The sequence below is a fragment of the Siphateles boraxobius genome, unplaced genomic scaffold (assembly GCF_051911475.1).
Source record: "Siphateles boraxobius isolate OS27281-9 unplaced genomic scaffold, OSU_SipBor_1 130, whole genome shotgun sequence".
Classification (NCBI taxonomy): domain Eukaryota; kingdom Metazoa; phylum Chordata; class Actinopteri; order Cypriniformes; family Leuciscidae; genus Siphateles; species Siphateles boraxobius.
In genome coordinates this window covers 13,794,521-13,820,902 of record NW_027508734.1, presented here as the reverse complement: position 1 = coordinate 13,820,902, position 26,382 = coordinate 13,794,521, and the positions used below count along the sequence as shown (strand labels likewise).

At 42.2% G+C, this 26,382-nt stretch overlaps 1 protein-coding gene across 1 annotated transcript in view; it reads right to left on the bottom strand.

Annotated features, from left to right (window-relative positions):
- tmc3 (transmembrane channel like 3) overlaps nt 1-26,176 on the bottom strand; it is a 51,843-nt gene extending 25,667 nt beyond the window's left edge. The window contains exons 1-16 of the mRNA XM_077227953.1: nt 25,850-26,176; nt 24,906-25,052; nt 23,459-23,534; nt 22,691-22,772; nt 22,227-22,333; nt 21,573-21,671; nt 21,286-21,428; nt 20,746-20,893; nt 19,980-20,023; nt 17,383-17,530; nt 11,135-11,244; nt 10,968-11,046; nt 9,302-9,586; nt 8,562-8,690; nt 7,881-7,948; nt 7,418-7,546 (exon numbers count right to left, since the gene is read on the bottom strand). Coding sequence (XP_077084068.1) covers nt 7,418-7,546; nt 7,881-7,948; nt 8,562-8,690; nt 9,302-9,586; nt 10,968-11,046; nt 11,135-11,244; nt 17,383-17,530; nt 19,980-20,023; nt 20,746-20,893; nt 21,286-21,428; nt 21,573-21,671; nt 22,227-22,333; nt 22,691-22,772; nt 23,459-23,534; nt 24,906-25,052; nt 25,850-25,965 — 1,910 coding nt within the window. The 5' untranslated portion in view covers nt 25,966-26,176. The remainder of the gene's footprint in view (nt 1-7,417; nt 7,547-7,880; nt 7,949-8,561; nt 8,691-9,301; nt 9,587-10,967; nt 11,047-11,134; nt 11,245-17,382; nt 17,531-19,979; nt 20,024-20,745; nt 20,894-21,285; nt 21,429-21,572; nt 21,672-22,226; nt 22,334-22,690; nt 22,773-23,458; nt 23,535-24,905; nt 25,053-25,849) is intronic.
- Nucleotides 26,177-26,382: the final 206 nt, after the last annotated feature.

Sequence of the window (26,382 nt, the reverse complement as noted above, 5' to 3'; positions counted from 1 at the left end):
AGCATCCACTATCCATCTAGACAGTCTTTGCTTAGTGACTGGATCCCCCTTGGATCTACCACCAAAGCAGACAAAAAGCTGTTCTGATTGTCTAAAAGACGCAGAACGCTCCAGATAGATTCTCAGCGCTCTGACAGGGCAGAGAAGATTAACCTCTCCATCCTCTGCAGAAGGAGGGAGGGCTGATAACGTCACCACCTGTGCTCTGAACGGTGTTGAGAGCACTTTAGGAACGTAACCATGTCTGGGCTTGAGGATGACTCTGGAGTCATCTGGACCCCACTCCAAACATGCAGGGCTCACAGAGAGTGCCTGCAGATCTCCCACTCGCTTGATAGATGCCAAAGCCATAAGGAGAGCGGTCTTCAGCGAGAGGGGTTTTAGATCAACCGATTGGAGCGGTTCGAAAGGTGGACCTTTCAGAGCCCCCAGGACCGTGGAGAGGTCCCAAGATGGCACAGATGGAGGTCTGGAGGGGTTCATTCTCCTAGCACCTTTAAGGAATCTGACGACCAGGTCGTTTCTTCCTAGTGACTGGCCAGCCACCAGAACATGATGTGCTGCTATGGCTGCCACATACACTTTGAGCGTGGACGGGGAGCGACCCGCATCCAGCAGCTCCTGTAAGAATGAGAGAACTACAGATATCTCACATGACTCTGGGTCAGCCTGATTTTTCGAGCACCAGCTGGAAAAACCCGACCATTTCGAAGCGTAAAGGCGCCGAGTCGACGGGGCCCTGGCTTCAGATATAGTGCTTAAGACCTTCTCAGGAAGGTCTTTGGGTACCCGTTGAGGGGCCACACATGGAGGGCCCATAAATCGGGTCTCGGATGCCACAATGTCCCGTTCGCCTGTGTGAGGAGGTCTTTCCTCAGTGGGACAGGCCATGGGATTGTGTCCGATAACTGAACCAGTTCCGGGAACCACGGTCTGGTTTTCCAGAGAGGGGCCACCAGAAGGACTGGGCACCCGCTCTCTCTGACCCGTTTGATGACTTGTGGAATCATCGAGACGGGGGGAAAGGCATAAAGGGGACGGTTGGGCCAGACATGGGCCAGCGCGTCCCTGTCCTTCGAGAAGAACAATTTGCAGTGGGTGTTGATTCTCGAGGCGAACAGGTCGACTTCGGCCTCGCCAAACACCTTCCATATCAGACTGACCGTCTGTGGGTTCAGGGACCACTCGCCGAGGGGAGTGTTGCCCCGTGAAAGCATATCCGCGCCCACATTCTGGATGCCCGGTATATGCGCTGCTCTCAGAGAGCTCAGGTTGGTTTGTGCCCATAAGAGGAGGTCTCTCGCCATCGCATGCAGGTTTCCTGACCTGATGCCCCCCTGGCGATTTATGTAGGCCACCACTGATATATTGTCTGTGCGGACTAAAACGTGGTGACCCCTGAGGTTCGACAGAAATGCTTTCAGGGCCAATCCAACTGCTTTCATCTCCAGACAGTTGATATGTAAGCTCTGCTCCGTGCTCGACCAGAGGCCGGATGCAGGCATGCCCTCGTGCAGCGCTCCCCAACCCAGGTTGGACGCATCTGTAAGAACCATTTTCCTTCTGGAAATTGTTCCCATTGTCACCCCCTCGTGGTACCAGTTCTGCGCTCGCCAGGGAATCAGGGTTCTTAAACAACCGTGATTTACCATAATGCGCAAGTTGCCTGACTGCCATGCGTGAGTTGGCACACGCCGTTTCAGCCAATGCTGCAGCGGGCGCATGCGCAGTAATCCCAAGCGGAGTACTGGCGATGCTGCTGCCATGAGACCAAGCAGTTTCTGAAATTTCTTCAGTGGCGCGTGCTCGCGCGCTCTGAAAGTGCCTGTAAGCGCTCGCACTGAGAGCGCGCGCTCTGGTGTGAGTCGCGCTGTCATCGCTCTCGAGTCTAAAACTGTACCCAGAAAGATCACACTCTGGCTGGGGGTTAGTTTGCTTTTTGACACATTGATTGTGAAACCCAGGCATTTTAGATGGCTGAGAATCAAATCCCTGTGAGCTAATAGCTCGGTTCTCGACTGTGCCAGCACCAGCCAGTCGTCGAGATAATTTAACACACGCACTCCCTGATGTCTCAGGGGAGAAAGCGCTGCATCCACACACTTCGTGAATGTACGGGGTGCTAACGATAGACCGAACGGCAGAACGGTGTATTGATAAGCTTGGCCCTCGAAGGCGAATCTCAAGAATGGCCTGTGACGAGGGTTTATCTGAATGTGAAAGTAAGCGTCTTTCAGATCCATTGTGACAAACCAATCCCCCGTGCGCACTTGCGCGAGGATATGTTTGATAATTAACATTTTGAACGGCCGTCTCATGAGAGCTTTGTTCAAATGTCTCAAATCTAGAATGGGTCTGAGACCGCCGTCTTTTTTCGGAATCAGAAAATAGCGGCTGTAAAAACCCATGTGTTTTAGCGCGGGGGGGACTAATTCTATCGCCCCTTTTGCTAATAGATTCTGTACTTCGGTGCGAAGCACGTGACCCACGTTGCTTCTCACCGAAGTCTCGAGAACCGCCTGAAATTTCGGGGGTCTGCGAGCGAATTGGAGCGAGTAACCTCGCTTTATAGTGTTTATGACCCAACTCGACACACCGGGGATAGCTTGCCAGGCTAGAACACGTGTGGCTAGGGCTTGACACACTGACTGGGGCTGGTCGCCTAATGTAGGGGGACCGGATACCCTTATCATGTGATTTGTGCATACATTGAGTATTGGACTGACTGTACAGGCATTCGCGTGTGGGGAAGTCAGTGTTACAACAGGGGAGGGGCCGCCTAGTGAAGGGGGACCTGATACCCTTATATTGTGATTTGTGCACACATTGAGTATTGGACTGACTGTACAAGCATTTGCGTGTAGGGAAGGCAGTATTATAACGGGGGAGGGGCCGCCTGATGAAGGGGGACCGTGAACCCACGTGTTGTGTTTGTGAAACATACTCTTTTTGTGCTTTATATGGGTCGCCGTGAAAACGGCGTTTGTTTGCAAGAACGCGCTTACTGTTGCGGGCCTGTTTGCAGTAATAAAATCCCCAGCCACCTGAACTGAACAAGGGGCTGTGGGAAGTTTTGTTGACTTCTTCGAGGGTGGTCCGGCGAGTGCGGGACCCGTGCCCTCTCTCTTTCCCCTGCATGCTAGGACGACTTTGGCGGCCCTGTGTGAGGCGCGGCGCTTGGTCTGGGGCCTTGGCGTCGGGGAAGCGGGAAGCGCTTGGTTGCTCTCGGCTGGCGCTGGGCATCAGCCGCAGGGCGGGGCTGAGAGGCCTGCTTCGTGGGCTTTGTTGGCCGAGGCGTCGGCGGGGCTAGCTTGTGAGCACTCGACGCCGAGCTAGAGCGCTTAGGCAGGAAGTGACGCATGGCCTGGGACGCTTTCTGTGCCTCGGTGTATCTTTCTGAGAACCCCTTCACTGCCGGGCCGAAGAGGCCGGTGCTGGATACTGGGGCGTCGAGGAACTTTGTTCTCTCCGCGTCCTTAATGTCAGTGAGGGTAAGCCAGAGGTGGCGCTCGAGCACGACCAAACTCGCCATATTCCTCCCGATAGCCTGCGCTGTGGCCTTAGTAGCTCTCAGGGCCAGGTCTGTGGCGCTCCGAAGGTCCCGAAAAGCCTCAGGGTCCGGGCCAGCCTCGTCCATAGACCGGAGGAGTTTGGCCTGGTAAACCTGCAGCACGGCCATCGTGTGCAGGGCCGATGCAGCCTGACCGGAGGCGGAATACGCGCGTCCGGCGAGGGCTGAAGTGCTACGGCACTACTTGTTGGGATGCACAGCTCTAGTTCGCCAGCTAGCAGCTGTGTTCGGGCAGAGATGAGCGGCCAACGCCTCTTCGAGGGGCGGCAACGACTCATAGCCTTTTTCCGCTGCTCCGTCCACGGAGGAGAGCGTCGCGAAAACTGCGGGGCCTCGTGTAGAATAAGGAGTGCGCCAGGCCTTGGTAAGCTCCTCGTGTACCTCAGGAAAAAATGGCGCTGGCTTGTGACGAGGGGCCTGTTGGTGCCCTGGCAGAAACCAGCCATCCAGCCGACTTCGAGGGGGTTCAGCGGGCGCGGCCCACTCGAGCTCGAGGTCCGCTACGGCCTGCGTCAGGATCCGAAGCATTTCCGCGTCGGAGTTAGTCCTGGTAGCTGAGGCGTTGGGCGTTGGCTGGGAAGCCATGACGGGGTCGAAAGAGCCCGGCCATTCTTCCTCAGACGCAGCGATAGACAGGTTGTCGTCGTGCTCGCTAGGCCCGCCGAAGGAGACAAGGCCCGCCACGTGGGGGGGGGCGCTGATCTCCCTCGAACAGGACCGGAGATGAACGGGTTGGAGAGAGTGAGGCACGCGGGGACGAGGCCGGCGTGCGTTCACTAACATCCATGTTCTCCGGCTGCCGTTGGCTGCGGCGCTTCTTCTTCCTTGGCTGAAGTAGGGCCGGAAAAGGAAGCGCGGGAGAGGCGGCGTCGCCGTCACGGGAGAGGGCTAGCCGAGTTCGCAGCACGGAGATAGGCATGCTCTCGCAGGCCGCACATCCGCCGGCAGATAGTGCATTCTCCGCGTGGTGAAGTCCCAGGCATGGAATGCAGCTAGCGTGTTCGTCCGCCTCGTGCAGCTTGCATCCGCACGTGGCGCAGGTCTTAACACGATGCATTTGAACAACGCTCGTACAAATAATACAATATACAAAGAGCAATGAAAAGGATATCGCCGGATAGCCACAGGAGAGACGGCGTCAGGAGAAACACGGTGAAATGTGTCGTCTGCTGAACTGTAGCTGGCTCAGGCTGAAGGCTTGTTCGACGGCGAAGGCTCAATAAATGGTCAGAGACGTGAAGTTTGTCGCTGAAGGAGTAAAATCTGCTATAATGGCGAATTCGGGGGCTATTATAGACTGAGGTCACGCCCCCTTGGCGGGCTCTGACGTGTATGACGCAGAGTGATCTCATTGGTTGCACGTCAGAGGCGCCTGCGCCATTGGATGTGCAGTTGCCGCAGCGCAGCCTATGAGCGAGCCAGACGCTCATGTTCTAGCTGTGCAGCTGCAAATGCGCTTTACATAAAGGCTTCAGTAAATCGAGGAAAAGGAGTTTCCCCACTGCGTATAGCTACGCAATACGAAGTGACCGTTCGAAAGGGAACTATTATTTCTTGTTCAAAAATATGTAATATCAATGGTAAATCCCTCCATATTTTCATTCCTCTATACATTACAGTCCGTTGTTTTGCAGTGGTTTTCGAAACGGGAAATAAAAAGCATCCCTTTTATGCATGCCTGGTGTTAAATTTATGACTAGTGCTACTATACAACAGTTGAGAGTACAGGACATTAGGAACTCTAGACACAGAAATATTTCTTATAAAACAAAGCAGAGAGACTATCCTTCACCAGTGCATTCTTATGATATTAGCCCTTCTATTACAGTTTAAAGTGAGTCGTGTCGCTCTGTTCTAGACTAATTGTAATTTTTCAATTAGTTCAATTTTTTGTCTTTACTTGATACACTCGATCACACCACTGGGCAATAATCTCAAAATAACCATTTTTTGCACAATTTTAGAAATACAGTGTTGTGGTAACAAGTTTACACATCTCTTAATAACAGACAAACCTCTTCACATACCTGTTACCATATTTTCTTATCTGTTTTGACCACTTCAGCCTACTGTCCAATATAACTCCAAGAAGTCTTATTTCCTCTACTGTCTAATATAACTCCAAGAAGTCTTATTTCCTCTACTGTCTAATATAACTCCAAGAAGTCTTATTTCCTCTACCTGTTCAATAGGCACACTCTTTACAGACAAATTTAAATTTTGATGCAATCAACTTTTGATGCAATTTGATGCAAACACAATGCTTATTTTTAAAGAATAATTGAATTTGCTCACAAACTATAATTTTCAATACTTTGCTAAGAACTGGTAGTAAACTTATTGGTCGACTATTATGACCATTTAAACCCAGTGCTGCATTTTTCTGTAGACGAATAACCTTTGCATCTTTCCAAGCTAAAGGAAAAATCCCTTTTTCAATACTGATATTAAAGATGTGGCAAACTGTTTCTGCCAAACAACATTTCTTCTCTTAATTTATCAAATTTATTTATGAAAAAATCATTAAAATAATTTCCAATTTCATATGGTTTAAAAATAGTTAAAAAGTCACCTGTATCAATAAAAGGAATTTGACTTGATTTCCTATCCATTATGTCATTGAGTGTACTCCACTTTTTTTTAACAATCATATTTACATTCACTTATTTTAATTATGTAAAACATTCTTTTCTTTTTCCTCTTAATTTTAGTTACTTGATTTCTTAATTTGCAATAGACGTCCCAATCCTCCTTGTTCCCAGTTCTGTTTGCTGTACCCTTTGCCACATCTCTCTCAAACAAAAAATAATGTTTTTAGACTCATTAACAATCCATGGTGCCCTAACATTCTTCACTGTAAATTTTTTCATAGGTGCATGTTTGTCCACCAACGGATAAAATGATCTTTCAAATGCTGACCACGCATTATCAGGATGAACTTCCTTATAAACATCAATCCAACATACATTATTTACATCTGTACAAAATTATTCTTGACTGAATCTCTTATATGATCTTTTATAAATTACTTTTGGTTTCCTAAGTTTTCGAAGTGTTTGCATGCTTGCTAAATAAAACACAATATCTTTTTACGCATGTGCCTTAAACCGCTTGAACCCCGATAAATGCTACTTGCAGCTTTAATTGGTTGTTATAGTTACCGATTTGATTTTCCTCATTATTGATACCTTTCACCTTGGTCATCTAGTTCCTTTGTTTGCGCTGTGTATTTAAGCCATCAGTTTGAGTCAGTTCCCTGTCCGGTATTGTTTGGTTAAAGTGGTTGCTTTTTGCTCCCCGAGACATTTTCCTGGGGATTACTGTATTTGGACTTTGGCATTAAAGACTATTCTTTGAGTTCTTCGTCTTCATGCACTTTGTACAGCCACAAGATGTGACAGTAATAATTACAAACTAATTCTTACAAATAATTACAAAACCTGGAAAATTAGGAAAATTCAAGAAATATTTAGTATTTAAATTAATATATAATGACAAATGAATATTTTACGCCAAGGAAATAACAACCACAGAACAATTTGACAGCTCTGAATTGTTTTTGAGTTCAGTCTCAAAAAATGCATGTTGCAGTAATCACAAAGAAATGGAAATCATGAAAGTCATGGAAATGCATTGATCAAACTATCATTTTAACTTTAACTTCAAATGAACCGAAATTAATTGCATCCTGCTCAACTGGCCCTAGGATTTATGAAACCAATGTTTTAAATGATTTTGTTATGTTGTAAATAAATCATGGCAAATTCTCCTAGGTCAGCTACACTCGAATCAGATCAGTGGTAAATGAATGTATAACCTTTAATGACATCATTCTGCCTCACTGACCTGGAGGCCTTAAAGACCTGCTGATGGGGGACGTTACAGGTCAACACAGCCCAGCTCCGCAGGTACATCAAGCCAATGAGCTTCAGGACATTAAAGGCGGGCAGACAGGGTGAAAAGAATGCTCCCATCCTACAGGCAGAGAGAAACACGGGAAAGATTTATTTCCCCTTTTAAAGGAGTTCTGCTTGTGCACCTAGAGCTTCAGAAAAGTCATTATTGTTGGATTACAAAGCTGAAGGGAAATGGAGCATTGAGGTAAGGAGCACCACGGCAACAGGACAGTTTATTGCAGAGATAGACAAGCTTATATATAACAATAGACCCAGAGAGATTAGAACTGTGTGTATCTGAGATAAACAGCAGTCATCGTAATGTAAAAATAATACTTGTGATGAATTTCTTTTTATTTATTGATACTCATATCAAAGAGAAAGTACTGATAAATGGATAAATCATCACTTACCATATCATTCCCTGGTTGTATATCAGATGAAGTACATTTTCCGCTATTTTAAATTCTCCATATTCTGGCTGGAAAAGGAATTTAATTTAATTGGAAAGGGAATATGATTAAATAATACATGTTATAGAACAGGGTTTCCCAAACCAGGGTTTGATTTGTGAGTTGTTGAAAAGCTAATAATTCAAAAAATCATAAAAATTCATAGTAAATAATAAAGAAGAAAATAAACACTTACTAAAATAGATGTCAAGTTTGATTTGTTTACCTGCATGTCATGTGACCATTAACGAATATCAGACAACCGTGAACTTGCGAATGTGTTGTTAAATTATATCAAATATAAATAAGGGGTTGAAAAAAAATTTGGATTAGAGTTTAGGAATCCCTGCTATAGAAAATTCAGAATCCAAAACATAAATGACAAGTGATTAGTTCACTTAAGTAACATAATGCTTTAGTCTTAACACATGAAATAGTACACATTATTTTCTGCAGTTTGTGAGGGTCAAATCAGCAGAAATCTGCTATTTAATTTGACAAAAAAGTGACAAAAAAGCTTAAAAGTGATGGGGTTTTCAATGTTAACATACTTTATTCCATCTTAACAGTCCTATCGATTGATCACAAATCTGCTTGAAAAACCTCTCAAAGTGTGTTTTTGAACAGAAGTGACAGACTTACAAACTTGCTCTCCAAGTCCCAACAGCAGCAGTCACTCAAGTATCGAACCACCAGTCCACGGATAAAATCAATGAGTAGGATACTTGCCACCGTGAAGATCATATCAATGATGGAGAGCTTTAACATCTCCTGTAAATAAGATAAATAAAATAAACAGCCTGCATTTACCTTCTTTGTGCAGGGTGCAATTTTACCCCTCCACAGACCATCAGTATCTCCAAGCAGGACGCTAAATCAGATCTTTGGATTTAAACCAAGAGAAAGATCAACCTGACAGCAATTTCATTAAATATAAGCTGGGCTGGATATTTCAACCCACAAATACAATCTATATTCTTCTCCTCCAGAAGGAAAAATATTTATATTGTTTGTCACAATAATGCCTCTGTATAATGTATCAGTATATACAAAGTGTATATGGCCACTTAAGACACACTAAAAAAAGTGTATAAATGTCTTTGTATTATACAATAAAATATATAATCAGTTATTTCAAGAATAGAAATAGCCTCTTAAAATAGAAAAAATATTTAAGTCAAAAATCTTTGAAAAAATTAGGGTTTAAAAATATGAAATGTCTCGGTTACGTATGTAATACGCTGATAAATACGGAAGCGAATGAATAGCATATTCAGGTATTAGCTGAGGATGAGCCTATGAAGGGCCCAGCCAGGAGTGAATACCAGCAAAGTCCCTGATAATCTGGGACAGAGAGCAATGATTTCCATGTGAAGGAGTACCTGGCCAACATATGTTTCCCAGCAGGGGTCTAGCTGTGACCTGGTGTTGTACTCATAGAGGACGGTCTGGTTTAGCAGGGACTGCATTCTTATTGGCTCTCTGGAGGGTGTGGTGCTCTTGATAGTGGTCACACTGTTGTTGAGGTCCAGAAGAGTCATGTTCAGCATGCTGTCCCGTCGCTCCACGATATCCGGGACAATGGTGGACAGGTTCTCCTCGGTAGGCTGGGAAATGGTCGCTAGGTACGATGTTGAGTTAGACAGGTTTACTGTACCCACAGTAATCTGGAAGGATTCAAAACGTGTACGATTTACTTACATTTTTTATGTTACATTTAATTTTTCTAACTAAAGAATGGTAAATATCTGAATAATATTTTCATTGCACATAAAAAAAAATGCTTTGATGTTGAATGTTTATTATATAATAAACATTCAACATTCACAGTAGTGGGCAAAAAAGTGATGGTTGGGGAGATATTTGTTTTTAATGTCCCTGCATGTACAATTAAATCATCGAAATATGAGGAAAACATTTTATATATTTTTTTTTAAATATGAAGGAAGAACAAAAAGCACTACACTTGGTTAAGGTATTTATCTGACAAAATTATTTGGCAAAAAAGGCAAACTACAGCTACAGGGTTTATTTTACTAAGTGAAAAAAAACCATAGAAAAACAAAAAGCTCATGGCAAAAAGCACTGACTACAACATAATCAGTTATTAATATTTAGTTGGTTCTCTCTAGTTTTTGCATATGTTCGTAATTTCTTTGTATGACAGCCTAGCATAAAATTTTGTCTGCACAATTTGGCATCTTTTATTGCATTAGCACAAATAAAACAACTGACTCCAAGCACAACTACAAATTGCTTACTAAATCTTTAACACATTTTTAATAATATTTGAATAAAGGATGAAGATGTCAATATTCCTAGGCAGGACACCATTTTTGGTGACTACTTTATTTGCAGCTGAGCAATAAATCATATTAAGTAAATCAACAGTAAGTAGAGCAGCATGGTTTGAAAAAAACAAAACAAAAAACAAATAAATAATAATAATTTGTATTATTACTACTACTAAATACACATATTAGACAAAATAATAATTATTACTATTGCAATATTTTTCTTTATTATATTATTTCTTTATTTTAAAAGAAAATAATATATTAAAGAAAAATTTAATAATAATAATTATAATTATAATTATTATTATTATATTGTAAAGCACAACTGTATTACAATCCTAATATTAATAGCTGTCTTAATTTCTTCTTTTTCAAACGTTAAACCATTGAGCTTTTATTTTGACAGAAACACTCTTCTCAAAAGTTTACAAGTTTGGAAAGATGATTGGCGCATGTTACATTCCCAAATTTACGTTATAAGCAACCCAAACTCAGAGCAGATGCAGAAATAAGTTAATGTTCAACCAAGCTGCTCTGAGACTGAAACCACTGGATCATGAGTTGCTTGTGTGTAAAACAACAGAGTGCCGCGCTTCACTCTGAAACACACAGGGCATATATTTATTTAATTAAATCACCTTGCAATTTGATAATCGCACTGAGCCATATCGCGGTTTGGGTTTTATTTTGATCAATCGTGCAGCCTCAGAGAAAAGGTTGAGGATTAAATAAGAATATAATTGTGACTCACAGCAGAGCTCATACTGTTGACTTTATCCAGCAGGGCAATAATCAAACTGTAGAGGTTTCCAAGGTACAACACCAGGACTCTAAAAAAAAAGGCACATTTCTCTTTTAATAAAAAAAAAACAACACAAAACCAGAGCAATAAAAGTGTTCAAACAGTGATGTTCTTACCTAGCAAGCTGGAAGCGGAGACTTGTTCTGGGGTGGTACATCTCCAACTGGGACACTAGCTCAAATGCTGAAGGAGCAATCATTGTGATGAGGGACACCACCACACTCACCTGATGAAGAAACCCAATTCACATCATTCATCTTCCTCAGACACACACCACATAAACACTAATACTAGTTCAAATATCTGAAGCAAGAAGAATTAAATAAGAAGATGAAAAAGAGGAGAGAAAGGGATGAACAATTAGATAATACGAATAAACTATTAAATAAAGTAAGTAAGTAAATAAATAAATAAATATAATATGAAGGATAAAATAAGACAAAGTAGATATTTTCATTTAATTATTTATTGAATTATTAATGTAATTGTTACATTTAAGTACGTTGGCCCTGCAAAAATTTTACAAGAATTAAATAATTAATAATAATACAATTAATTAAATAAATTATGAAAACAATAATCTGCATGATTGATCAAAATAAAACCGAAACTGCGATATGGCTTAGTGCGATTATCAAATTACAAAGTGATTTAATTAAATAAATATATGCCATGTGTGTTTTGGAGTGAAGCGTGGCACTCTGTTGTTTTAAACACAAGCAACTCATGATCCAGTGGTTTCCGTCTCAGAGCAGCTTGATTGAACATTAAAGGACAAGTTCTGTATTTTACACTTAAAGCCCTGTTTTAAGATCGTTTCTGATGAAATAGAACGGTTAAGATTGAAATTTGGACAAATGCTGCTGTCCCAAGAATTTTCGGTTTCTGTGTTAGCACCCCCCCACCTATACAATGGTTTCATAGGGGCACTGGATCAATCAATCATAAAACGCATTAAACTTTAGTTTACAAAGACGTGAAACTCCCCGAGTGGTCTGGGGTGTTCACTGATATGCTCACACAAAAATCGCTGCAAAAGATGCTTTCCAACAGGTTTTATCGTAGTTTTTGTCCAACTCCATTGACTTGTATAGGATGTTCTGTGCGGTAACGGTATTACTCCGCCGACGGAAACGGAAATGGGGTTGTTTGTATTCTTTCAGTAGTTATGCAGGTGCGGTACCGTAGGCTACGCTATCCAAACATTGACAAAGGTGCATTATCGCCACCAACTGGGCTGGAGTGTCTATTATTCAAGCTCTCAACGGAAGAATGTCCGCGGTTGTGAGGCGTTTGGAAAAATAGGTCCACAGTTTTACAACGAATGGTAAAACATCTATTGGAAAACATCTTTTGAAGTGATTTTTGTGTGAGCATATCAATGAAGATCCCAGAACACTCTGTGAGTTTCACGTCTTTGTAAACTAAAGTTTAATGCGTTTTATGATTGATTGATCCAGTGCCCCTATGAAACCATTGGGGAGGTGGGGGGGGTGGTAACACAGAAACGTCTCGGTTACGTATGTAACCCTCGTTCCCTGAGTAGGGAACGGAGACGTTACGTCGGATGACGACGAATGGGGTTTCGCTTAGAAAGCCTATCAACTTCGTGTATTAGAAAACGAGCCAATGGCAAAGAAATGCCATGGGTCTGCGGAATTTGCATGACGTAACTCCGCCCCACCTCGTGGGTATAAAAGGAGGACGCCGGCAACAGGCAGATATGTTTCTTCGCTGAGGAGCCAAGACTGAGCTCAGGCGATTCCCCGCGGTAGAGCGTAAAGTGGCAGGCAGAAGCAACGTCCACGTTCCCTACTCAGGGAACGAGGGTTACAAACGTAACCGAGACGTTCCCTTTCGTTGTCACTCCGAGTTACGTCGGATGACGACGAATGGGGTTACCAGTCTAATCACGCCACCTTCTCAGCTGTCTTCCAGTGCCCTGCGTAAATCTGAGATCCCTGTCGTGAGACTGGCACGGACGAAGGACTCCTATTTAGCACAGGAATACCAAGGTACACTGGGGAGCATATCCCAAGTTTAGGGGAAATATGCAATTACTGCCAACCCAGAGGGGGGGACTTAGAAAGTACACATATGATCCTGAGGGATGCATATGGAGAACACTGGGGTGTCCAGCCGCAGGTGTAATATTTCAACCCCAGGGGTGGCAAGGAGGCTTGCCAAGGGAAAGACACATGCTCCGAGAGGCTTACAGTGGAAATACACATGTGGGGGTCGCTTCAGGGGAGGGACCATGCACACGGGAGGCACCTAGCCGACGCACAGGCAATAAACACTGGCGCCAACGTCAGGAGTGCTGGAGGAACTCCGGGCTTTCGGGGAAGCTCACCTGAGGAGAATATCGCACGTATCCAGTCCGTGGAGTGGAATGGCGAGCAAGCAAAGACACCTGAGCGGGTCCAGTGCTAGCTGGTTGAAGCGAGTACATGAGAGGACACTGGCTCCACTCGGAGATTGTAGAATCTGGCGAATGTGTTAGGTGTCGCCCAGCCTGCAGCTCTACAGATGTCTGTTAGCGAGGCGCCATGCGCTAGAGCCCAAGAGGATGCCACACTCCGGGTGGAGTGGGCAGTCACACCAAGGGGGCACGGTCGACCTTGCTGCTGGTATGCCAAAGCAATGGCGTCCACTATCCAGTGAGACAACCTTTGCTTGGAGAGAGCCTTTCCCTTCAGCTTCCCACCATAACAGACAAGAGCTGGTCTGAGGTCCTGAAACACTGCGTCCTGTCTACATAGGCGCGGAGAGCGCGTACTGGACAGAGCAGTGCCAAGGCTGGGTCTGCCTCCTCCGGGGGCAGCGCTTGCAGGTTCACCATCTGGTCCCGGAAGGGAGTGGTAGGAACCTTGGGCACATATCCAAGCCGGGGTCTCAGGATCACGTGAGAGTAAGCCGGCCCGAATTCCAGGCACGCTTCGTCAACGGAGAATGCGTGCAGGTCCCCTACCCTCTTGATGGAGGCCAATGCAACCAGGAGCGCTGTCTTCATAGACAGGAACTTAAGCTCCACTGATTGCAACGGCTCAAAGGGAGCACTCTGCAGGGCAGTTAGAACCACTGAGAGGTCCCAAGAGGGAACGAGAGGAGGGCGAGGAGGATTCAGTCTCCTCGCTCCTCTCAGGAACCTGACGATCAGGTCGTGCTTTCCAACAGACTTACCTTCGACCGGGTCATGGTGTGCGGCAATAGCGCCAACATAGACCTTCAGGGTGGAGGGAGACAGCCTTCGCTCCAGCCTATCTTGAAGGAAGGAAAGCACGACACTAATCGAACATCTCCGGGGGTCTTCTCGGTGAGAAGAGCACCAGTTGACGAAGAGGTTCCACTTCAATGCATAGACGTGTCTTGTGGACGACGCTCCAGCGGAAGTGATGGTAGTCGCCACCGCTGGTGGTAGGGTACTCAAACCTGCCTCGTCCCGTCCAGGAGCCACACGTGGAGGTTCCAAAGATCGGGACGAGGGTGCCATAGGGTGCCCCGTCCCTGAGAAAGGAGGTCCTTCCTCAGGGGAATCGGCCAAGGAGGTGCTGTCGCGAGGAGTACTAGTTCGGAGAACCAGGTCCGGGCGGGCCAGTACGGCGCGACCAGAATGACCTGCTCCTCGTCCTCCCTGACCTTGGGCAGGGTCTGCGCAAGAAGGCTCACTGGGGGAAACGCATATTTGCGGCCCCGCGGCCAGCTGTGCGCCAGTGCATCCGTGCCGAGCGTGCCCTCGGTCAGGCAATAATTCAGGTCGCAATGGGTCGAGTCGTGAGAGGCAAACAGATCTATCTGTGCGTCCCCGAACTGGTCCCAAAGCAGCTGAACCGACTGGGGATGGAGTCGCCAATCTCCCGGGAGGGGCTGAAGCCGTGAGAGCTCGTCGGCTGCACAGTTCAGGGCTCCGGGGATATAAATGGCATGAAGCGACCTCAGATGCTTCTGACTCCATATGAGGAGGTGGCGGGCGAGTTGCGACATACGACGGGAGCGTAGACCACCTTGATGGTTTATGTACGCTACAGTGGCGGTATTGTCTGAACGGACTAGTACGTGTTGGTTCTTGAGCACGGCCCGGAAGCGGCGCAAAGCAAGACGTACGGCCAGCAACTCGAGGCAATTGACGTGCCAGAGGTGGCGGGGTCCTGTCCAGGAGCCCGCGGCAGCACGTCCATTGCACATGGCACCCCAGCCCGTGGAGGAGGCATCTGTCGTTACAACAACGTGCCGCGAAGCTCGTTCCAGGGGCACTCCGGCCCGTAGAAAACTGAGGTCCGACCACGGGGTGAAGGTCTGACGGCAGGACGGAGTAACTGTTACTCAGAAGGTGCCGTGTTGCCATGCCCACCTCGGGACTCGGTCGCGAAGCCAAAGCTGAAGCGGTCTCATATAAAGCAATCCGAGTGGCTTTGCCGCGGCTGCAGATGCCATATGCCCCAGGAGCCTCTGAAAGAGTTTGTAGGACTCCGCCACTAGGGTAGACGAGAACCTACAGGCTTTGGATGGGTGCTTAGGCTCGCCGCGAGAAGAAGCACTCTGAGGACACAGCTGCATCGCAACAGAGCGCTCAACCGGTGGGAGCCCAGTGTACCCACGGGCGGCTGCCCCATCGAGGGGAGGAAAGGCGGATGAAACCAACGAGCGGTCACGGGAAGACATGGGAGTCTTCCAGGACTTCGAGATTTCATCATGCACGTCCGGGAAGAAAGTTATTGGGGCAGGCTGAGGACGGGAAGCCGCAGCTGCACCCAAAAACCAATCGTCCAGCCGCGAGCGCTCAGGACAGGGTGGAGGGTTCCACTCCAAACCAATGCTCGCGGCCGCCCGGGAAAGCATGGCCGTCATCTCTGAATCGGACTGAGCCACAGCCGTATTCACACCCGAGGGTGGCAGCTGTGACGAGTCGTCACTTCCAGACGAATCAGACCGGCCTTGTGATGCTGCGATTGACATCGCATCTTCCTCTGGAGCGCCAAAGGACACCCGTGGGACCTCAAAGGACGGTCCCGCGGGGATCCCCTGAACGCTCGCGGGTTGCAACACTGGAGAAGGTGCTGCGGGGCACGGACGAATAGTCGGCGCTTTGTTCCACACAGTCACCCTCAGATCGCCCTGGCCACCAGCCGAAGTAGGGCCTCTCGAGGAGGCGCTAGATCGGGGTGTGGATGAGGGGACTCTCACTCTTGCAAGATCATTGAGTCTCGATCTAAGTGTTGCGATGGTCATGTTCCCACAGAAAGAACATGACTCATCCACGAGCGCTGCTCTAGCGTGATTAAAGCCCAAACACACCAAGCAGCGCTCATGCCCATCAGAGTCAGGCACCAGCCGACCGCAACCAGAAGTGCACGGGCGAGGCATCTTTAAAAAGACGCAAGCTCTTTTTGTGAGAGAAACTCAGTGCTGAAGCGCCCGCGGAGAACACACTTGCTGGCAAACCACGCTCAGAAAGCAGGAAGTGTGTACTCGCCGGGAGATCGCCGTCTCACCAACACTGGAGAGTTGCTCGTCTCGTAAGAAGCTGACAATCAGAGATAGCTTAGGGAGTGAAGAATTACACTTGGCTCCGAAGCGAAAACATATCTGCCTGTTGCCGGCGTCCTCCTTTTATACCCACGAGGTGGGGCGGAGTTACGTCATGCAAATTCCGCAGACCCATGGCATTTCTTTGCCATTGGCTCGTTTTGTAATACTCGAAGTTGATAGGCTTTCTAAGCGAAACCCCATTCGTCGTCATCCGACGTAACTCGGAGTGACAACGAAAGGGAACCGAAAATTCTGGGGACAGCAGCATTTGTCCAAATTTCAATCTTAACCATTCTATTTCATCAGAAACAATCTTAAAACAGGGCTTTAAGTGTAAAATACCGAACTTGTCCTTTAACTTATTTCTGCATCTGCTCTGAGTTTGGGTTGCTATATATACCCTAACTATATATAAATAACGTGCATTTTGGAATGTAAAGTGCGCCAATCATCTTCCCAAACTTTAACATTTTTGAGAAGCGAGTTCCTGTCAAAATAAATGCTCAAAGGGTCTAACGTTTGAAAATGAAGAAATTAAGACAGCTATTAAAATTAGTATTGTAATTTTACAGTTGTGCTGTATAATATAATAATAATAATAACAAATGTGGTGAATAATTGAATAATTAAATAATAATATGAAGAAGAAAAGTCGAATAAGTAGATATATTAAATAAGAATTAATTAAATAATAATAAAAAAATGTGGTAAATAATAATAATAATAATGGAATGAAGAAAATAATTAATAATTAAAGAAGAAGAAAAATAAAACTAGTCCTTTTTTGCATTGTCTATTTGTGTACTGAAGTACATTTGAATAAAATATAACATACTTCGTTCTTCTCCCAGAGTGTTAGCTCAGGTTTCTCTTGCTCCAGTTTCTGAGAACGATCAACGACAAAGTAGATGATGTAGATGCTGCCGGCCAATGATAGCAGCACGAGAATGTTTGCCAGAATCCGCAAACTAATTAGTACGGCCCTGTTGGGATAGAAGCTAAACTTAATGAGAAAATAATACAGTCAGGTACACAACTATCTTTGTTATGAACCTTTAGTTACATAGACAAATAAATAAGGAATAATGTAGACATTTAGGAGGGGTGATCAGTATCCTATATCTTTCTGAAAGGGATTTATTTTGTGATGATGAATGAATGACTATACATTAACACACTTACACAGTTCCATTCTAAAAAATCGAAATTAACTATTGATTACTGCCTTACAATTGTTTTATGTAGGAAGAAAGAGGACAAAGAGCATTGCGAGAAACCTGAAACTAATTGAGTGACAGGAAAATGGTCAATTATACAGTTTAGGGCAATTATAGAAAAATATGTGCATCATGCTGTTATTGAGCAATCAGAAACAGATATTATTAGGGTAGGGTATCGTTTGAATTTGAACTATTCTGAATATAAATATAAAATATTTAATTGTACCTGAATACCATAGTAACAAATATTAACAGGCTAAATAACACTTACACAAGGAACTTTTGCCTATAGTTGAAAAATACCATAAAACAACTAGCCTAACTAATAGAAATTTCAAGCATTATTAAAGACAAATAAACACGCAGTAATTTAAAAAGAACAAATAAATACAACAGAGCAAAAATACAACTGAAATAAACAGTGTTTCAAGATTTTCAGGTGTTTCAAGATTTTCAGGTACAGAAACTGTAATCAAATGTAAAATAATGCTGCATTTTATGAATAAAATATACATTACAAATATAGTTACAGAGGTAATTCAGTAAGCACCTGAATTTTCTATTTGTCTTTTGTTGTTTGTTATTATAGAGACAGCAGATGGATAGGCTGCTGTCCCTTTAAGGGCTGCACGGACCCATTATACTGTTACACATGTGAACAGTGTATCTTCTTGGGCCTTGAATGGTTTAAAAACACATTTTAACATATTAAAAACTTTTTCTGTGAGCGCGCTTTGGATGTTTGTGCACGAATGTTTTAAAAATCACATTAAATCACCTTTTCTGCGCTTTGAATGTGTGTGCAGCACAAAAAACAGTGTGCGGGTCTTGCGCATGATTTAAAATCATATTAAAATGCACAAAGGGATAGATAAGAGGAATATAAATTTTTATTTTATAACATATCCGATCTCTGACTATTAGATTCCAGAGCTGGAATGAGAAGCACAGAAAAAAAGTGTGCAGCTTTTGCGCTTGAATGGTTCAAAATGGAAATGCAAAATGAACCGATAAGCACAATTGAACTGTGCATTTCTTATCGAATCACCAGTTCTGGAACATTTGGAACCAGTTCTTAAACAGAACCGCGATCTCGATACCCATCCCTCAATATTACAGAGGGATGAGTAATAAGAAAAACCACATTGTATTATAAGCTGATTTACTTTATGACTAATGTGTAGTCAATGTGCAATTTCTATTGCCAGGGACCAATAAACCCCCAAAAATACTTCAATAAAAGTTATTCAGACACCATGTGTCTAATTCACGAGGTTATAAACACGGTAAAAGCGACAGAATACATGCTTAAGAGAATTTCAAGCTTCATAACAGGGTTTATTTCCCCTAAATCAGCATTGGCTGAACACTGCAAGCACAGCATCAATAAACAATCTCTTTTTCTGACTTAACGCACTTCATTTCCCAGTTTGCCTGACAAGTTTTACCACAGACAAAAGCAAGTGAATAATAGGCAAGTACTTCAGAAATGTTCTGTCATCATATTCAAAACTCTACAGAGATATATAAGAAAGTCATCTATACAAATATCTCATGTCTAGATTATATTTCACATTATTTAATTTGTGGAGTACGCATTCTTTAAAAATTATCATTAAAATAATAATAAAACAAATAAATCAAATAATTAATGACTTCAAAATCAGGCTTCATTTTCTACATGCAAAATAAAACTGTTTTCTTCTTTTATTCAATTTGATTCCCGGGGGAAATGGCCTGGTCTCATTAGATTCAACCAAGTTTAGCTATGATAATCTAGAGATACTCTACAAATGTTAGCGTAACCCTGTGTGCATGGGTGTCGCATTCCAGCAATATAATAATCGGCTTAAATGTGTGAGCAGGTCTGATGGCAATTTAGGTGCAGTCATCCGCCTGCAGTAAAAGGCTGTTTGTATAAAATATGGCAGGGTGTTCTCCGTTTCGCATGTTCTGCTGCGATTGCATTGGAACAGGGAGGAGATGTATAAATCAAAGCTGTCTGAGGCAGCATTACAAGAGCTGTGACAACAGCCCCAGATAGAGAGGAACAGCACATCGCTGTAAGTCACTTACTGATACCATCATTCCAGCCTCAAAAGCCCGTTTTGTTAAACATGCACTTCTCAGAAACTTTGGAGAAAACACTTAAGTCAGCACTTAGGGTTTTGTTGAGGTGATAATGGAAACACAGATAAATAGGGAAACTTGCAAGCTTGTTTCTTTCTTCTTCTCTTGCTCTTCTACAATGGCCTCCTAAAAAAAGTAATAAAACATTTTTGGTTAGTTACCATCCAAAAGATAATCCAAAACCCAAGAAACATTAATCATAATTTATGCCAAATAGGCACTGTAGTTACTGTTACTTCAATAAATTGTGGTAATCTGGTACCGTCAAAAAAAAAGAAGGAAAATGATTTTTAAAACAGTCAACCAATATGATAAAAATATGAAAACTGGACAGCCGATGTTCAATATAATACCTACAGTATATTATACAGTTCAATGATCTAATTAAATACAATTAAATGAACATTTTACTTTAAATTAATATTTGCTCTCAAATTTAACAAAAATATGTAAAAGCAAAAACGTTTACTATTATGGGTAGACTTGGACACAAGGAAGAGCTAAAAACTGGCACAGTTACTGGCCAATGCGCAAAATGGCCAAATCTTTACCTGACTAATATATTGCTGTCCTTAATGGGAACTATGATTATCATAAATTTGAGTTAAATCACAACTTAACTTTTTTAAAAACATGCAACATTTGTTTTCAAACTGAACGATATTCCAAAGAAATATCTGGAATTTAGCATGATACTGATGAGACTTAGATAACATGTTTTCCTTGGGAAATCAGCACTAACAATGAAACATAAACCTCCCTTAATTGAATTAAAACTGGATGATCATTGATAATTGAATCAAGGACAGATTGTTTATTTCGGTCAGTTGGATGTAGGAGACGCTCACTCTGATGCTATTGACAATGGCTGCCCCTTTACTCTCGGCCGCCTCTGGGTTCCCAATCAGGTAGTCCCACGCACAGAAGACACGCCAGCAGAAAGTGAAATTCTCGTCGGATGTGCCGGCTAAACTCGTGCGGGAGTTTTTAGCCATTCTGATAGAAAACAGCAAATGAAGTTGCATTATGGAACTAGTAACCATCTACTTTTCCAAGGAACACAAATAGAGCTTTTCCTAAAGAATTTCCATGCAGGTATTTTGCATACCGGAGTTTATAATGACCATGACTGCATACAAATAAACCAAATGGCCTTAAATTACTTAAAAACATCATAAATGTAATCCAGGTCAGCCAGATCTTTGGTAAACCAGCTTCAACAGAAAGTCCACACCTTGATTAGTTATGGCTTCGATTCTCAGGGAATGCATGAACTAAAAAACAAGTACAGCTTGAATGTGCTGCAAGTCTCATTAGGACCAAATGCATAAATGTGAATGTAAGTTAATCAGTGAATTCAAGCAAAGCATCTTTGTAGTGGTGATTACTTTCTTAACAAAGTGATGAAGCTGTAGGCAAAAACTGCCATCCCGACCATAAAATAGGCCAAGGGTAGTCTGTAGCCAGCGCTGCCGATTTTACGCACATTGCCGTAGTAGCCATAAAAAAGTACTGAGTATTGTAGATATCCCTGCAACACAGACATAGAAGAAAAAAAAACAAAGGGGCAGATTGCAAAGCACAAATAAATTATTTGCTATTAAATCCCTAAGTTACGCTGATAATATGTACAGCACATTAGTAAAGCAGTAAAAAAAAGAGATAATAATCTTGCCCCCAATGACCAGATGGTGTCCAGGTCTTGTGCGGAGGAAAGGTGATCCTTGGGAATGGTCTTGCTGCGGGTGGTCCCAAATGGAGCGCCGGCCAGGAGCTGATTGGACAGATTGGAGAGACAGAGGGAATGATAGAGGACAACAGATCATACCCAAGCAGAAATTGCTTTGTGTCTCTGCACTGGGAGTGAAATAAATCTAACCATGTTTTCCATTTCCAGGTCTAAAGATGGCCTTGTAGAGTTTCAATAAAAGATGGTGTCTACAAATAATGTATGAACCCACAGCAGCATTTAAATATCTGTGCATGCTTTCTGAAACAATAATAAAGGAGAATAATGTCATGAATAATGCTTAAAGGCCAATACACACTGCACTGACAGACGTCAACCAACGCTATAAGACATTTGGTTGGGTTTTGTAGGATCAGTGTGTTAACCCATTGGTTGGCGTGTTTGTTGAACAATCAAGCATGAAAACACATTCTACTACACCCCAAAAACAAAATCAAGACTTTGAAAAGGGATTTATAGGACCACTTTAAAAGATCCTTTGTTAATGAAGATTTCCATGACACTTTAATTTATAAATGTTTATATTCTGAACATATAGCTTATTAATTAATTTTAAGAATTAATGCAGTGCATACAAACCTCAGGCAGCACAATAAAGGCTCCAGTCATAATAGTGAGAACTATATTGATCCCAAACAGCCATCGTAGGAATATGAAGTAAGAGGCCACTCCTGATCCAAAATGACCTTCGAAAACAACATACTGTTTAGTGTACAGTAGAGTTATTTCTACCTGATCTGACCCTTAAAATACTTATAGCTGTAAGGGTTATATTGTTTCAGTCCTATTACAATTTTGACATTAATCACACTAATTAATCTAGATAGTTTCCACATGGATGTACATTTTAGGTTACCTGACAAAGTATATTTTTTACAGTGAATATGCATAAGGTCTAATATATTTCCAATATTAGAACTATTTTATCATTCAGTTGTGTGATCAAATAATATTGTTTTTCTTTACGCCTTGCAATATGAGGATAACATATTAATATTTATATCTGCAGACAAATTAAACACATACTAACTCAGGATACTAACTTTCAATCTTTTTAATCCTCATCTCCCAGGGAATGAACAGAACAACAATGTTGTAGAGGACTCTTGAAATCTTTTTCAGCAACTGCAAACAAACATTTATGATCACATGAGAACAAATACAACAGTTAGATAAAATTCTAACATAAGCAAATGTTTGATTAGGATAGTTTGTAGACAGATGAATCCACAAGTAAATAAAGATTCAATGCTGAAAGACCTGTGATACCCGAGTTCTCATGTATAAGGATAGTGAGATCATAATTTGTTAAATCAATGTGTACGGGTATCTGATTTTCAATCTGCAATAAAAAGCCATCATCAGAATTAATAATTCACCATCAAATCCACTTGCTAAAAAGTCAATTAATTTTAATGGTGCTTGGGCAGCCTTGGCGAATACCATTGGACATTTTAATTAAACCAGGCTATAACAACAGGCCATAAATTTGAGTGCAGCGTCTGTGAGCAGATGAGGAGCACCACTGAACCAGAGACATGCAGAACCTTAACCGGAATCTCACAAACACACAGCTGATGAAAAAAACTGAAAGAAAAAAAGGAGAGAAGCTATAACATGAAAAAGACAAAAGCAGTTTAGACAGACAGATAGCAATACTTGCCTTAGCAAAAACCTTGAATAAAGCTGTAAGCAACATGCACAACTTGTTTAAAAATTGTATACTGCCAATACAAAAGGTGAACAAAATAATGAAAAAAAAAAAATTCCAATGAACAAATTCTGTAAATAAAAGGTTGCATAAAACGTACATCTGCCCCGGCTGCCTGGTAACCTCGTGTCCTGGTCAGTCTGCCCTCATACTTAAGAACAATCTCTCTGGCTTGCCTAAAACACACACAAACAAATACACTGAGCTTTAGCAATCTACACCATAACCTGCTGTGCACTGAAGCAGTGGTTAGTGTGTTCCTGTTGTGTTAACATGAACACAAACACACTCTTTTATTAATGTTTGCCTTTCATAGATGTTTTACCCATTAAAAGTGGCACTTCTTTGGTTTCTTTATTAATAAAAATGAAAAACAAACCAACAAAAAAGGAAAGAAAGAAAAAAGTCCATAAATTCAATGGCAACATAATAGAAACATCAAACAAATACAGATTGAAAATTGATTTGGGGGGGGGGGGGGGTACTTTCTTCAGAAGGTGGGTGTATGCAATCATGGGCACTCACCCAAAGATGATGAGGACACTCGTAAAATGTAGCATGTATCTCTTCCATGAACCATCAGGCATAAACCTGCCAGTTATTGTAACTAACTTCAAAGATAAATGTGCTAATAAAATTCTTGGTTGGATAATCAGATTTTTTTTTATCTTAGGGTGGACGCGAACCTCTGAAATAAATAAATAATAAAAGCGTTATGTTGGTCAGGGACATTTGGAAATTTGAGGTCCTTTGCTGTATAACATGCACTACTCCATTCCATCTAAAGCTATTTTAATTTTTTTTATTTATACCAACATGGTCAAAATTGTATTTAAACCATAAAAGTAGCTGTATTGCATTTTACAGTATTTCGGCATGGCTTTGCCAGATGCATAGACTTTACCAGAAATAAGCACAATGTGCTCTTGCTGTAACATTTGCGCATCCTTGACCCCCGCCCAAACAAGCCTCAGTGATCGGTACCCAGTAAAATGAGAAACTGCTGGTTAGGCTAATGAAACAATTACTCAGCCAATTTAGTTTGTTCTCCAGGCATCACATTGTAAATATAGCGGCCGCTTTCAAGCAATGAAGTTAATTATTATTTACCTTACGGGTTTAATGCACAGATGCTTTCCTCAGCCACTACGATCTGTTTCAAACATTTTGAAATATCGCTCCTAAGTAGACTAATGGCTGTAATGGAGTCGAATAATAAACTTAAAAAGAAATAATGCTTATTTCTTTTCATTATTCCTACTTATGTATCGAGCATCACAGGATTTCCTGCAGTCATGTCAACTGCTGTATAAACATTGGCCACAGCTCAAAAATACCTTTACATCACATTATACTGTATATCAAGAGCTTGAAACATTCTACGCCCACTTTTTGGCCTTATAAAATGCTGAACTTTTGAACCTTTATATCTTGTGCCATTTAAAATGTTCCCCTAGAGAACAATACAACTTTAAGATCTGTAATAATTTTAATACATGATTAAATTCGGATGACTTTTTCTTAACATAAACTTGGCGGGGTCTTACTTAAGTACTTTTAGTTTGCGTCTTATTGGCCAGGGTTTGGTTTGGATGTTGGCGATGATTTCCTTCTGAAACTGAATGTTCTGGAACATCTCCTCTGGATCATTACTCTCCACTCTCTCTTCATCCTTATCTTCATCATCAGATGGTCTGAAACACAACCAAAGATCAATACTCACTTTATTTAATCGTACAGTAACATTTGCAGCACATAATAAAACTGTTGCTTTATATGGAAAAGCACATTAAACATATTAAAGTGGATGTAGAAACATCATACTCACACACATTTTTCATGTTCTTATTATCTTATTTGTAATATTTCATATTATAATTATAATATGCCATTATTATTAAAGTAAATTATTACACTTTAAATAAAAAAATTAATAGTAAAATTAATTCATTTTATTTGATAGCGCAAATTACTGTAGGTAAACAGACTTTGGAGGATGAAGGTGAAATGGATTCATAACCCTCCAACTGTATATACATACGTAGTATAACCTGTGTATGTTGTATGTAGTTATATCTATAAATGATGACCAAAGTGATTTAATTTTTATCTTACTTATTGCCCACATTAATCATATTGTATGTAAAGAAATGTGAACTGCATAAAGCAACATGCAATGTGCATCATCTTAATTACTTGTATTATGGAAATCAAGACTCAACATTATGAAAACATTATGGTATACAAGAATTTATACAGATGAATTTATATAAATTCTTAAAAATATAAATGTATATAAATATAGTTTTTGTACCCACAAGTTTAGAAACTTTGCTTTTAAAAGAAATATTAGGCTCTTTTCCACTGCAAAGCATGAATATTACTACTAAAGACTGAATTCTTTAGTCTACAAGTATCATGTGTGAAATAAACCAATGCAATTTACAATGGAAAAAAAATGGAGTCAGATTTGGTCAAAAAGCCAACTTACCCATTATCGTCCTGATATGAGGAATAAATCCTTCTGGAATTTTTTCTTATGCTCTTGTGCCGTTTGGAGGATATAAGGGGTCTGGTTATTGTTGCTGGTTCTGCCATTTCACTCATTTCCCAGTGTTAAAACTTTCTGCAGTCTTCAGTGAGCATGTGTCCCATCTGTAGGAGTTCTCCCGTGCCGGCGTTGCTGATGGAACTCTGGGTGGGGGGAGGGGGGCAGGAACGAGGAGTGCTACCTGCCCGATTGGGTCCTGCTGAAGTGCTGCATAAACCCCTCCACCAGAGCAGTTTAAGCTCAGACAATCACTCCAATGACAGCTGTACTTGCTTCTTAAAGGGACAGTGCAAGAACTGCAACCTGGTGATGAATGCATATGCTTTGTGCAAAGTGATTCAAACAAGAGAATAGTTATAAACACTATTCTGAGACCACTCTCTCTCTCTCTCTCTCTCTCTCTCTCTCTCTCTCTCTCTCTCTCTCTCTCTCTCTTTCTCTCTCTCTCTCTCTCTCTCTCTATATATATATTT